This window comes from Rhinoderma darwinii, chromosome 12 (genome assembly GCF_050947455.1).
Source record: "Rhinoderma darwinii isolate aRhiDar2 chromosome 12, aRhiDar2.hap1, whole genome shotgun sequence".
Lineage (NCBI taxonomy): Eukaryota > Metazoa > Chordata > Amphibia > Anura > Rhinodermatidae > Rhinoderma > Rhinoderma darwinii.
In genome coordinates this window covers 82105267-82119963 of record NC_134698.1, presented here as the reverse complement: position 1 = coordinate 82119963, position 14697 = coordinate 82105267, and the positions used below count along the sequence as shown (strand labels likewise).

General features: G+C 39.0%; 1 protein-coding gene across 1 annotated transcript; it reads right to left on the bottom strand.

The window, feature by feature from the left end:
• Nucleotides 1–7041: 7041 nt before the first annotated feature.
• LOC142664895 (alpha-1-antitrypsin-like) lies at nt 7042–12236 on the bottom strand. Its single transcript, XM_075844316.1, has 5 exons — nt 12130–12236; nt 9969–10678; nt 8929–9193; nt 8113–8260; nt 7042–7270 (listed from the first exon to the last, which is right to left on the bottom strand). Exons 1-5 carry the CDS (start codon nt 12219–12221, stop codon nt 7082–7084), a joined length of 1404 nt encoding a protein of 467 aa, XP_075700431.1. The 5' UTR covers nt 12222–12236; the 3' UTR covers nt 7042–7081.
• Nucleotides 12237–14697: the final 2461 nt, after the last annotated feature.

Genomic DNA, 14697 nt, shown 5'->3' with positions numbered 1-14697 from the left:
TTAAACTTTAATCCAGCGACCTTTGGGCTGATACTTTGAATCAATTGAGTAAAGTTAAACAATGATGCAAGAAACTCGCATTACGTTCAGGTCCAAAACTGATTGTGTGGAAATATTAAAGAACATTTCCTTCTCAAATTGGGAAAATCCGCTATGAATATAAGAATTGAGACATTTCTGTGGAGGTTGGGTGTCAACCAACATGGCCGCCTTTAGAGCTCCATCACCCATCTTTCCCAGATTCCTGAATCGGCGGCAGCACAGACATCAGAGCGTCCTTGCTATTTGAATAGCTCTGGATAGCGCACCCCTCTTATGTCTCTCTCTATCGAGTCCACAATCTACCAATAATTGTGAGATATTATATTACTGGCTCAGTCCCTCATCTGCAATCTAATGGGGAGGAGGAAGCCGCTATTAGGGTGACAGTGGACGCCCTCCCCCCCCCTATATACTAGACCCCTGTGAAATTGCACAGTTTTCACATATATGTCCGCCCCTGTCCTGGTATGACTTAGTTATGCATCTATATGGAAGCTGAGGATGTAGTACTGCACTGCTGGATATTAGTCATTCAGGGGTCTAGGAAAGCTGGGTGACAAACCTTGTGGGAGCTGTTATGATGGCTATATTGCTTGTCACTCAACCTAACAAAGTTACAGAAGAGGACGACTCAAGGATACTCTTTTTAGCTATGGGTTGTTAGTAAAATAAAGTATCAGAATTCTTCTGGTTGTCATTGGAAACAGTCAGCAAGCAGCTGTTAGTGTTGCTATTATTGAGTCATTGATACTAAATGATTCATTTTGCACAGAAAACTGATTATTGACGTGAATGACCTTCTATTCACATTTTGTGCCAGCTGCGATTATTATTTTTTTGTACCCTATGAATCACGTTTATTTGCGGCTGAGGTGCGCACATGTACAAAACCACCATGGCCGCCAATTGCGACAAAACCGTTTAGATTTTTGCATCACAGTTGTGAATAGACCTTTGTAAGAGGGGAAAGTGGTGTAATCGAACGGTAAATAAGGTAGATGTCGCAATTAGATCTACAATCCTCAAAACCAATACAATCCAGACTCGGCAGACTTGACACGCAGGTCCAGGCAGTCTTATCAGAGGTTTGTTTCTCTTCCCGCAGGTTATTTGCAGAGAGTGGGATGAGAGATTAAAGTAACTGGGACAGATGATTAACTCCAGGACAGCCAGAGATATAATGGAAATTTGGATACCGCTCCATCAGGCTGTCAATGACAAAGTTACAATCACTAGAAGATCAAAGATCATGCGGGCCCCTAAAGAAGTTATAGGTTACACAGCAGTTTCAAGGACATCTTCATTATATCTCCCCTCACACATCACCTTACAATCCTGTCTGTTCCTGGACATTTGACTCGTTGTTACTTGTGCAATGTTCTCCTGCTTCTTATAAGTAGAATGGACCTGAAACAAGTTTGTGTAGCACAAAGGGGCAGTCCACTATATAGCATGTAGCAAAGGTAGGCTGTTCTTCAACCAGGGCAAAGAAACAATTTCCTGCCCTTGCCCTAACCAGGAAAGAGAGGCTTTTTGACACCTCTCCTGGCACCCAGCTTCTAGGGTACATGCCCTACATGCTTCTCCTTAGCTGTATGCCTGGAACTTCCTGTGGCCACTTGCTATATGTACTGAAATAGGGGTTACCTCACTTATATATATATATTGTCTAGAAAGGGACCCATGCCATTCTATAGAAAGCCGAGCCCCTAAATATAAAGTGCCCTGATAGTGGCTGATCACGAGAGTACAAAAAGCTGCTGCAAAACAATTTTTTTTTTTTAAATGATTGGCAACAATGCTTAGAACAATATAATAGTTGATTAATATGCAGCTCTTCTCTCTTTTCAAAGAGATTCTTCTGCAGCTGTGGTCTGTATATTAAAGGACTATGTACTATAATACTGCTCCTATATACAAGAATATAACTACTATAATACTGCAATACTGCTGCTATATACAAGAATATAACTACTATAATACTGCTCCTATATACAAGAATATAACTACTATAATACTGCTCCTATATACAAGAATATAACTACTATAATACTGCCCCCTATATACAAGAATATAACTACTATAATACTGCCACTATATACAAGAATATAACTACTATAATACTGCCTCCTATATACAAGAATACAACTACTATAATACTGCTCCTATATACAAGAATATAACTACTATAATACTGCTCCTATATACAAGAATATAACTACTATAATACTGCTCCTATATACAAGAATATAACTACTATAATACTGCCCCCTATATACAAGAATATAACTACTATAATACTGCTCCTATATACAAGAATATAACTACTATAATACTGCTCCTATATACAAGGATATAACTACTATAATACTGCTCCTATATACAAGAATATAACTACTATAATACTGCCCCCTATATACAAGAATATAACTTCTATAATACTGCCGCTATATACAAGAATATAACTACTATAATACTGCACCTATATACAAGAATATAACTACTATAATACTGCTCCTATATACAAGGATATAACTACTATAATACTGCCCCCTATATACAAGAATATAATTACTATAATACTGCTCCTATATACAAGAATATAACTACTATAATACTGCTCCTATATACAAGAATATAACTACTATAATACTGCTCCTATATACAAGAATATAACTACTATAATACTGCCCCCTATATACAAGAATATAACTACTATAATACTGCTCCTATATACAAGGATATAACTACTATAATACTGCTCCTATATACAAGAATATAACTACTATAATACTGCCCCCTATATACAAGAATATAACTACTATAATACTGCCGCTATATACAAGAATATAACTACTATAATACTGCACCTATATACAAGAATATAACTACTATAATACTGCTCCTATATACAAGGATATAACTACTATAATACTGCCCCCTATATACAAGAATATAATTACTATAATACTGCTCCTATATACAAGAATATAACTACTATAATACTGCTCCTATATACAAGAATATAACTACTATAATACTGCTCCTATATACAAGAATATAACTACTATAATACTGCCCCCTATATACAAGAATATAACTACTATAATACTGCCCCCTATATACAAGAATATAACTACTATAATACTGCCCCCTATATACAAGAATATAACTACTATAATACTGCCCCTATATACAAGAATATAACTACTATAATACTGCCCCTATATACAAGAATATAACTACTATAATACTGCCCCTATATACAAGAATATAACTACTATAATACTGCTCCTATATACAAGAATACAATTACTATAATACTGCTCCGATATACAAGAATATAACTACTATAATACTGCCCCTATATACAAGAATATAACTACTATAATACTGCCCCTATATACAAGAATATAACTACTATAATACTGCCTCATATATGCAAGAATATAACTACTATAATACTGCCTCATATATACAAGAATATAACTACTATAATACTGCTCCTATATACAAGAATATAACTACTATAATACTGCTCCTATATACAAGAATATAACTACTATAATACTGTCTCCTATATACAAGAATACAACTACTATAATACTGTCTCCTATATACAAGAATACAACTACTATAATACTGCTCCTATATACAAGAATACAACTACTATAATACTGTCTCCTATATACAAGAATATAACTACTATAATACTGCCCCTATATACAAGTATATAACTACTATAATACTGCCCCTATATACAAGTATATAACTACTATAATACTGCCCCTATATACAAGTATATAACTACTATAATGCTGCCTCCTATATACAAGTATATAACTACTTTAATACTGCCCCTATATACAAGAATATAACTACTATAATACTGCCCCTTATATACAAGAATATAACTACTATAATACTGCCCCTATATACAAGAATATAAAACTATAATACTGACCCCTATGTACAAGAATATAACTACTATAATACTGCTCCTATATACAAGAATATAACTACTATAATACTGCTCCCTATATACAAGAATATAACTACTATAATACTACCTCCTATATACAAGAATAGAACTACTATAATACTGCTCCCTATATACAAGAATATAACTACTATAATACTGCCCCTATATACAAGAATATAACGACTATAATACGGCCCCTATATACAAGAATATAACTACTATAATACTGCCGCCTATATACAAGAATATAACTACTATAATACTGCCCCTATATACAAGAATATAACTACTATAATACTGCCCCTATATACAAGAATATAACTACTATAATACTGCCCCCTATATACAAGAATATAACTACTATAATACTGCCCCCTATATACAAGAATATAACTACTATAATACTGCCCCCTATATACAAGAATATAACTACTATAATACTGCCCCTATACACAAGAATAGAACTAATATAATACTGCCCCCTATATACAAGAATATAACTACTATAATACTGCCCCTATATACAAGAATATAAGTACTACAATACTGCCCTTATATACAAGACTATAACTACTATAATACTGCCCCCCATATACAAGAATATAACTACTATAATACTGCCCCCCATATACAAGAATATAACTACTATAATACTGCCCCCCATATACAAGAATATAACTACTATAATACTGCCCCCTATATACAAGAATATAACTACTATAATACTGCCCCCTATATACAAGAATATAACTACTATAATACTGCCCTCTATATACAAGAATATAACTACTATAATACTGCCCCCTATCTACAAGAATATAACTACTATAATACTGCCCCCTATATACAAGAATATAACTACTATAATACTGCCCCCTATATACAAGAATATAACTACTATAATACTGCCCCTATATACAAGAATAGAACTAATATAATACTACCCCCTATATACAAGAATATAACTACTATAATACTGCCCCTATATACAAGAATATAACTACTATAATACTGCCCCCCATATACAAGAATATAACTACTATAATACTGCCCCCCATATACAAGAATATAACTACTATAATACTGCCCCCTATATACGAGAATATAACTACTTTAATACTGCCCCTATATACAAGTATATAACTACTATAATACTGCTCCTATATACAAGAATATAACTACTATAATACTGCCCCCTATATATAAGAATATAACTACTATAATACTGCCCCCTATGTACAAGAATATAACTACTATAATACTGCTCCTATATACAAGAATATAACTACTATAATACTGCTCCCTATATACAAGAATATAACTACTATAATACTACCTCTTATATACAAGAATATAACTACTATAATACTGCTCCCTATATACAAGAATATAACTACTATAATACTGCCCCTATATACAAGAATATAACGACTATAATACGGCCCCTATATACAAGAATATAACTACTATAATACTGCCCCTATATACAAGAATATAACTACTATAATACTGCCCCCCATATACAAGAATATAACTACTATAATACTGCCCCCCATATACAAGAATATAACTACTATAATACTGCCCCCTATATACAAGAATATAACTACTATAATACTGCCCCCTATATACAAGAATATAACTACTATAATACTGCCCTCTATATACAAGAATATAACTACTATAATACTGCCCCCTATCTACAAGAATATAACTAGTATAATACTGCCCCCTATATACAAGAATATAACTACTATAATACAGCCCCTATATACAAGAATAGAACTAATATAATACTGCCCCCTATATACAAGAATATAACTATTATAATACTGCCCCTATATACAAGAATATAACTACTATAATACTGCCCCTATATACAAGAATATAACTACTATAATACTGCCCCTATATACAAGAATATAACTACTATAATACTGCCTCCTATATACAAGACTATATCTACTATAATACTGCCCCCTATATACAGGAATATAACTACTATAATACTGCCTGTATATACAAGTATATAACTACTATAATACTGCCTGTATATACAAGTATATAACTACTATAATCTCCCTCCTATGTAGTATGCCAATCAGGTGACCGCACTGTAGGAAGATAATTGTATTAATGCTTTGCCACTGCTGCAGAGTGATCTTAAATCTTGAGATGATATGAGTCCCATTCAAATGGGCGACGATGTAACTCATTACCTCCAAAATCACAGTTGCCTTGTCTAGTGACTGTCCATTCTGGCTGTTATATGGGATCCCAAGAAGAGAACCCCCTCTTTGACAACTATAAAGTATAATAGGGCATATGGACACTCGGTGCCTAGTTGGGAATACCCCTTGAATGGGCCTTTGTGTAAAATGCATTATTAGGTCTCGATGAGATAATAGAGAGAAGTCTTATTGAGACCTTATAGACTAAAACAGGAGCCCTGAAATTCATTACTGTAGAGCACTTCTTTCCAGCAGTTTGATGACCAGGACCTGGTTGTCTAGACTTTGGGTATCGAACACAGTCCGTAATGTCCAACGGTTTGCTGACCAGGTCCATTAGCGTCACGTGATCTCTTGTTTTTAGTCTAACTCCTGAATTGCTTGAAAGCTTAACATGACCGGCTTTTCTTCCTGTTTCTCATTTGCCTTCCCTTTTCTACACCAACATCTATAGTAGAAATAAATATGGACAGAAAAAGAGGAGCGGCTGTCAACTGATAACTGTTTCCTTCATTGGGGTTAGAGGTGATATGTTTTTTGTTCTAGTGATCTCATGTGGGGAGGGTGATTGACCCTTTTAATGAATAATCTCCTATTGGATACATCACTTGGACACTTGAGCATCCAAATGGAATAAAGACAACCATTGATGATGAGATCTCATGTCATTCCAGGGATATTCTTGGACATAATCTGACTTTATCTACCACCATGATTGAAAATGATTGATTAAAATTTTTCCAGTATCTAAATATTGCAGTGTTGTAAAATAAATGACAAAATTGATAAACTATAATACTTTATTGAAGGAATGTTTTGGAGAGAATCAGTTCTGGGGGTTGGCAATTCTTCCAGTGAAAAGAACACTTCGGGTTTTGTAGTCATACAATGAAAATATAAAGGGACGGTCAAATGTAACACGAGGGGGAAGCATCATTGGGATTGCCTCAAGTGCTGTGGAGCCGGCTGCTTCTGTCCCCCTCTCATCAACGTTAAGAACAGCTTTATGGACAGCCTATGGAGGTTGAGAAAAATAATCTTAATAAACTCTTTGGTACATAGACTGAAAATAGTTAAATGATGGATATGAGAGAGAGAGAGAGAGAGAGAGAGAGAGAGAGAGCGAGAGATAGATAGATAGATAGATAGATAGATATGAGAGATAGATATGAGATGGATATGAGAGAGAGAGAGATATGAGATGGATATGAGATAGATCGATAGATATGAGATAGATAGATATGAGAGAGATAGATGGATAGATAGATATGAGAGAGATAGATAGATAGATAGATAGATATGAGAGAGATAGATAGATAGATAGATGAGATATAGATAGATGGATATGAGATAGATATTAGATAGATAGATATGAGATGGATAGATAGATAGCGATAGATATGAGATAGATAGATATGAGGATAGATAGATATGAGGATAGATAGATATGAGGATAGATAGATATGAGATAGATATGCGATAGATATGAGAGATAGATAGATAGATAGAGAGATAGATAGATATTAGATAGATAAGAGATAGATAGATATGAGAGAGATAGATAGATAGATATGAGAGAGATAGATAGATAGATAGATATGAGAGAGATAGATAGATAGATAGATAGATAGATAGATAGATAGATAGATAGATAGATAGATAGATATGAGATAGATAGATAGATAGATAGATAGATATGAGATAGATAGATAGATATGAGATAGATAGATAGATAGATAGATAGATATGAGATAGATAGATAGATATGAGATAGATAGATATGAGATAGATAGATAGATATGAGATAGATAGATAGATATGAGATAGATAGATAGATAGATAGATAGATAGACTCACCTTAGAAATTTTAAGGTTGGCTTCGTCAGTGATACCAGAAAGATCAGCAGTGTCTGAGAAGACGTTTACTACGCCCAATTTGCTTAATGTTTCCTTAAGGTTGAGTGTGCCGGAGACAGAGAATTTGGGGAGAACTAAATCCACCACGCTGTTTAAAAATAATAGCAAAAAGATTATAGATAATATGTAAACTGTGAACCCCATGAGGTAATGTGCAGATCCTTCATAAACATTCATGGACAGGTCTGTAATTAAAACAAAAAAACAAACCTCCCCTCCTCTATGTCTACTGCAGCCAAACCAAGCTTCTCTATTCATGGACATGTTCAATACGAGGGTCTTTTATGGAGGGGATGGGTGATATATGCCATATGTTCAATCATTGGTGTAATGATAATTATCAATTTATTTTTTTGGAGATTTCTAATTGGACTTGAACCAAAGTCCAGTCCTTCGAGGCTGTGACTTCTTTGATATAAATGGAAATCCTATGAGTCGGATTTTCTTTTGCTAGATGCTTCGGTTGATGTTGGCTGATACATGGATGTTACTACCTCGCTGTAGGAATATATATTCCCAAAACTGAACTGGACCGCAAATGCTTGGGATTATGGGAGGTGCATATACCTGTCTGCACATATATGCATTGAGTGGGTGTCTGGTTGACTAAATACAGTCCTCCATAACTTCCATAGTGGCTGACTGTTGCTGCAACTTCCCCTTATAGTAGTAGTATGAAGAGCATATTTGGGGTACTAGTTGCTACTATCATAAGTAAACTGTTGACAGATATATAGATAGATAATACTCCCTTACCGCCTGTGCATAGCGTTCTTCCACTTCTTTATTTGATCCCTACTAAAATTCTGTTCAAATTCTGTCAACTTCCCTTCTGCAGGCATGATGAACATAGCATTGGCATTTCCTTTATAGGGTATGGAGATCACAGTAGCCTCATCGTTGATGGCCACATTGTACATTCCCGTTCTGGTCATGAATGGCACCTTCACCGTCGTGTTCTCATTGACGTGAAAATCTCCATCTTTTGTCCATTTCTCTTCAAATGGATGTTCCCATTTCCCTATAAAGAAATGAAGAGAAATATAATCTGGACTGTTTGTAAGATATAAAAGGGGCTGAGCTGTGATATTATATGGTAGACACTATTTACACCCAATAATGGTCCTCTCTGGGGTACGAATGAAGCTTGAACAAGCAACACGTGCAGCAACCCCTTCCACCACTTTCAAGTAATACCTCCTGGCCAATCATCAGCACCAGGAACATGTCTTAGCAAACTTCTCAAAAGTGAGGAAATTCCAAGAAGTGAGCCCCCGATCACTACTGAGGGTGGACTAAAACGGAGAAGAAAAGGAAACACGGCGCCACATCGTGCAAAGTAAAAGTGGGATTAAGTGAAGGAGCAAAGCTGGTTAGATATAAGCTCACCTTGGAGAGTGGACACTGATGAGGTGTCACACAAGCATAAGAGCTGCTGCCAGGTCCAAAAACACAAACAAAACAGAGTTTGTTGTCCAAATAGGAAGTAAAAAGCAGAAAAACGGACCAACGGCGCTGCAATTGAGGTCGGGAAATAAGGACCTTTAGACGGACATCACGGCAAATATTTTGATGACAAGGCTACGCGTTTCGACACCAGTCCGGTGTCGAAACGCGTAGCCTTGTCGTCAAAATATTTGCCGTGATGTCCGTCTAAAGGTCCTTATTTCCCGACCTCAATTGCAGCGCCGTTGGTCCGTTTTTCTGCTTTTTACTTACTGAGGGTGGAGGGGGTCATGATTTGCCTTACTCAGTGGGCTGGACTATGTTCTATGTATTTTAGTGTGATGGATTACCTCTGAAGTAAATGTAGTTGATGAGGACAAAAATGGCGTCCTGGTCTACGCTGTTGAGTAGCTCAGCGATCTTGCCATGGGTGTTCTTCTCCACGTAACTGTTGATTTGAGTTTTCGCTGCTTCTGCGTCTTTGAAATCCGTAGAAAATGCTTCTGCGTGGTAGAGCCTCTTGGCTTCATCTAAGAATGTCTGGAGAATCTTGTGTTCCTTGGAAATGAATAGAGCATTCCCACCACTGAGCTGCAGCTCCCTGTCCACATTATTCAGAAGATCCAGAAGAAGGTGGAAACCTTCATGAATTTCTTGTTCTGAGATCTCGGACGTGTTGAAGCCAATTCCTTCAATGATCTGTGACTGGGTCTGGCCCTTAGCACCAAGAGACAGGAAAGCAAATGCTGTAGAAATACTAACGGGGGAGAAGACAATATTCTCAGAAGGATGGTCTAGAGCCACGCGCCGAAAAAGATCAAAGGCAAATTTGGAATTGTATTCTGCGATCTTGTGGCAGGCTAAGGATTCATTATGGTGGTGGTGGTGGTGCTTCTTGCCATGGTGTTCCCCTTTTTTGTCATGGTGGCCATGGTGATCATGGTCATCTTTGCCATCATGGTGGTCATCTTTGTCATTTTTATCATGGCCCTTATGATGGTCAGCAAAGGCCAATGTAAAGAGTAGAGTCACTCCCAAAAACAGAAGGATCCTCATTTTTCTGAAAGACAAAAAAAAATGTTTTTTAAAACGGACTCAGGTTTGTTGAATGTAAGCAATTAATAATTACGTCGTCTATATACCTTGGAGTTTTATCCAGAATTAATTTAATAGGGGTATGACAAGGATTATATTTAAGTATCTTTTGCTTGGTTTGCCAAAACACTTTGTATCTCTAGGTATGCTGCCCAATTTTGAATTTCCCTATAGAGAAGGGACCTAGGAAATACTAGTTTATTATGATGTAGGTAATAGAAAAGCATTAAAAATTAGGCACTAATGAGAAGTAATTGTTGATGCAGAAACTCTACTATCCAATGATGGCAGATCCGCATATTCATGTTGATAATATAGTGCAGCCAGACAGTACCCAAGAGTCTAGCAGCTAAAAGGGTCTACATGCAGGTGATAGGGCCCCACTGTAGGGCCACACATAACTTTTTTTAGGTGGGCTACACCTGTACCTTAGTTTTGACACTCAGTTAATTGAGTAATGTGAATGGTCAGAATATCCGTACCCCAAAAAGTTGTCTATTGGCAGGAGATGCTTGCTCAATAACATGGATTTCAAACTTATTTTAAAGGGATTGTCAAAGATTAGAAAAAAAAAATGCTGCTTCTTCCAGAAATAGCGGCACTCCTTATCATTGGTTGTGTCTGGTATTACAGCTTGACTATATTGAAGTAAATAGGGTTGAGCTGCATCTCTGTATACAACCTGTGGACAGGGGTGGCGCTGTTTAGGGGTGATAGCTCTGTATTTTTCCATTCGATGAACTGCAAGGTTTTCAGTAGAAGACATTTTTGTTTTTGCTTTTCTACATCAACACAGCATAAAAAATTTAAAGGGATTGTCTAGTTAAAAAAAAATAACAACAACTGGAGTCAATAGAGGGGGTCCCTAAATTTAGGACCCTCATCTATTAGTGAGAGCATAGATCAGCTGCAAAGAACATTTTTTATTCTGGAGGACCCGTTGCATCAAAGCATTACACGGAGAGCCCGTTGATTTCAATAGACACCATGTAATGCTCCATGTCCCCAGATGTGGCGCTACAGGGTAATTCAACACTTGCTGCTGAGTTTCCCCACAGATTACAGATGATTGCTGCCATTCTATTATCATTGTTGGACCCTTCTTACACAATTACTTGTTCCAAGAGGACAATCCCTTTAAATGCAATGGCTATGAAGTAATGAGCTTTCACAGAGGTTCAAAAGATGCAGATCAATAACATATTCAGCTCTGCTATATCTGTACCTGCCCGGCATTAGGATAAAGTGATCAAATCTTGTTTGGGAATTATTTGTATTTGATTCATTCTATTCTATAAACATTCATTGAATCGTTTTATAGAGAATGGAAGAGCTAAAAAAAAAACAAAACATGAGAAATTCCTAAAACCCAACAATGGGAAAAACATCCAATATATATGATATCTCTGTACTCACAATGTTCCTGGGTCCTCCACTCTTTGCCAGGTTCCTACAGTGACACAGATGACTTTATATACAACAATGGAAGCTTCGTTCTCTCTAATCATTAACCATGTAACCTGTGGGTTGCATAATCACATTTGCCAAAGTCAATATTAGTCAATTGAATCTCTTTGCTTATGCGTTGTCTCAACAAATCAAAATCCATGCACCCCTTTATTGAAGCTCCTCTTGGATGCAAGATCCAGTGATATATCGTGAAAATGGGCCAAAATTTTTTGCAAGTCATTAAAAAATTCAATTTTCAAAAAGTTTGTTCTGTATAAAATTCTATGCCATAGATTTGTCTGGTGGACAAGTCCCTCCCGTTTATGATTCTACCTCCATCTTTCTGGTCCCGTGTGGTGCAGTTTTATAGGTTCGGTCATAGGTTTTTTTTCCCCCGCTGGTCCTCACAATGTTTCGTTTAGCTCCACTGAATTCCCTGAGACGAGCCAAGGAGGTATAGGAGCTTTAGAAAATATTTGAATCCCTTTGGTTTCTGGAGTGACCAGCTTATGGCTCTGACCAATTTTTAGGGCTGTCCTATAGGTTAAGGTGGTATCCAGAAGGAGATAATCTTTCTAGCCAATTTCCACTTGGTCTAAGGGTTCTTTTACAACGGCCAATAAGGACTGTAAAACAGACAACTCGTTGATCGGCACTTGTTTGCCCCTTTCATAAGGTTTTATGATCAGTAATGTATGAGGACAAGCGATGAACGAGCGTCTGCCCGAACATTGGCCCGTGTAAAAGGGCCTTAAAAGATTGGGGTCATAAAATGGGAGCTCCCCTCGATTAACACATAACACCCTAATAGGCTGAGTTCACACGGGGCAGATACATATCTCCCAACTTTCAACTTCCATCACAAAGAGGGACAATTTTTAAGCCACGCCTCTAATCACGCCTAATCCCCGCCCATACACACCTGGTTAAGCCCCCACAGTATCATGCTCCCATAGTCCTTCCCCACAGTATAATGCCCTCTAGCTGCCACCAAACAGTACAATGCCCCCATAGATGCACCATACTGTATAAAGCCCCTATAGTTTCCCCCATACAATATAATGCCTCCAAAGCTGCCCCATACAGTATAATGCCCCCTTAGCTGCCCCATACAGTATAATGCCACCTTAGCTGCCCCATACAGTATAATGCCACCTTCGCTGCCCCATACAGTGTAATGCCCCCATAAAGTATAATGCCCACACATATGCACCATACAGTATGCCTCTAAGGCTGCCACTATACAGTATAATGCCCCCACAGCTGCCCCATATAGTATAAGGTCCCCATAGCTGACCCCATACAGTATAATGCCGCCTTAGCTGCCCCTATACAGTGTAATGCCCCCTTAGTTGCCACTAGTACCAGTGTCCACATATAGTGCCAGTGCCCACATAGTGTCACAGTGCCCATGTAGATAGTGCCACAGCCCCCCTGTAGATAGCACTACGCCCCCTGTAGATAGCGCCATTGGGGCTTTCTCTAGGAGTGGAATCCCTAGCCAGAGCATAGGCTGGGGATTCCGCTCCTAGAGGGAACCCCTGATCAGGGCCGGCTCCAGGTTTATGTGGGCCCTTGGGTTACACAGACTTAGCGGGTCCCTTTGCGGGGAAACTCACGGCGGCAGTAAAATGGCAGAACAAGTCACTTTGTGCCCCCATATAGAAGTTAGGCCCTGTTTTTGGCCCCATAAACAAGTTAGGCCCCCAGTTTGTACCCCCGTAAATTTAGTGCCCACAGTACATAGTGCCACACAGCCCCCCTCCCAGTTAGTAACACATTGCCCCCCTCCCAGGTAGTGCCACATAGCCCCCTCCCAGGTAGGGATACGCAGCCTCCCCTCCCAGGTAGTGCCACGCAGCCTCCCCTCCCAGGTAGTGCCACACAGCCTCCCCTCCCAGGTAATGCCACACATCCTCCCCTCCCAAGTAGCGCCACACAGCCTCCCCTCCCAGGTAGCGCCACACGGCCTTCCCTCCCAGGTAGCGCCACACGGCCTCCCCTCCCAGGTAGCGCCACACGGCCTCCCCTCCCAGGTAGCGCCACACGGCCTCCCCTCCCAGGTAGCGCCACACGGCCTCCCCTCCCAGGTAGCGCCACACGGCCTCCCCTCCCAGGTAGCGCCACACGGCCTCCCCTCCCAGGTAGCGCCACACGGCCTCCCCTCCCAGGTAGCGCCACACGGCCTCCCCTCCCAGGTAGCGCCACACGGCCTCCCCTCCCAGGTAGCGCCACACGGCCTCCCCTCCCAGGTAGCGCCACACGGCCTCCCCTCCCAGGTAGCGCCACACGGCCTCCCCTCCCAGGTAGCGCCACACGGCCTCCCCTCCCAGGTAGCGCCACACAGCCCCCCTCTCCCAGGTAGCGCCACAAAGTCCACTCCTCCCAGGTAGCGCCACACAGCCCCCCTCTCCCAGGTAGTGCCACAAAGTCCACTCCTCCCAGGTAGTGCCACACAGCCCTCCTCCCTTTAGGGCGCCCTCTAGGAGTGGAATCCCCAACCAGAGCATTGCTGGCTCTCTGGCCGGGGATTCC

Excerpts from the sequence above, each read along its gene's own strand:
- LOC142664895 (XM_075844316.1), bottom strand. The coding sequence starts at position 12,221 with ATGATTAGAGAGAACGAAGCTTCCATTGTTGTATATAAAGTCATCTGT. Across the intron at positions 9,194-9,968 it reads CAACTACATTTACTTCAGAG|GGAAATGGGAACATCCATTT; the intron begins GTAATCCATCAC and ends ATTTCTTTATAG. Across the intron at positions 7,271-8,112 it reads CCAACCTTAAAATTTCTAAG|GCTGTCCATAAAGCTGTTCT; the intron begins GTGAGTCTATCT and ends CAACCTCCATAG.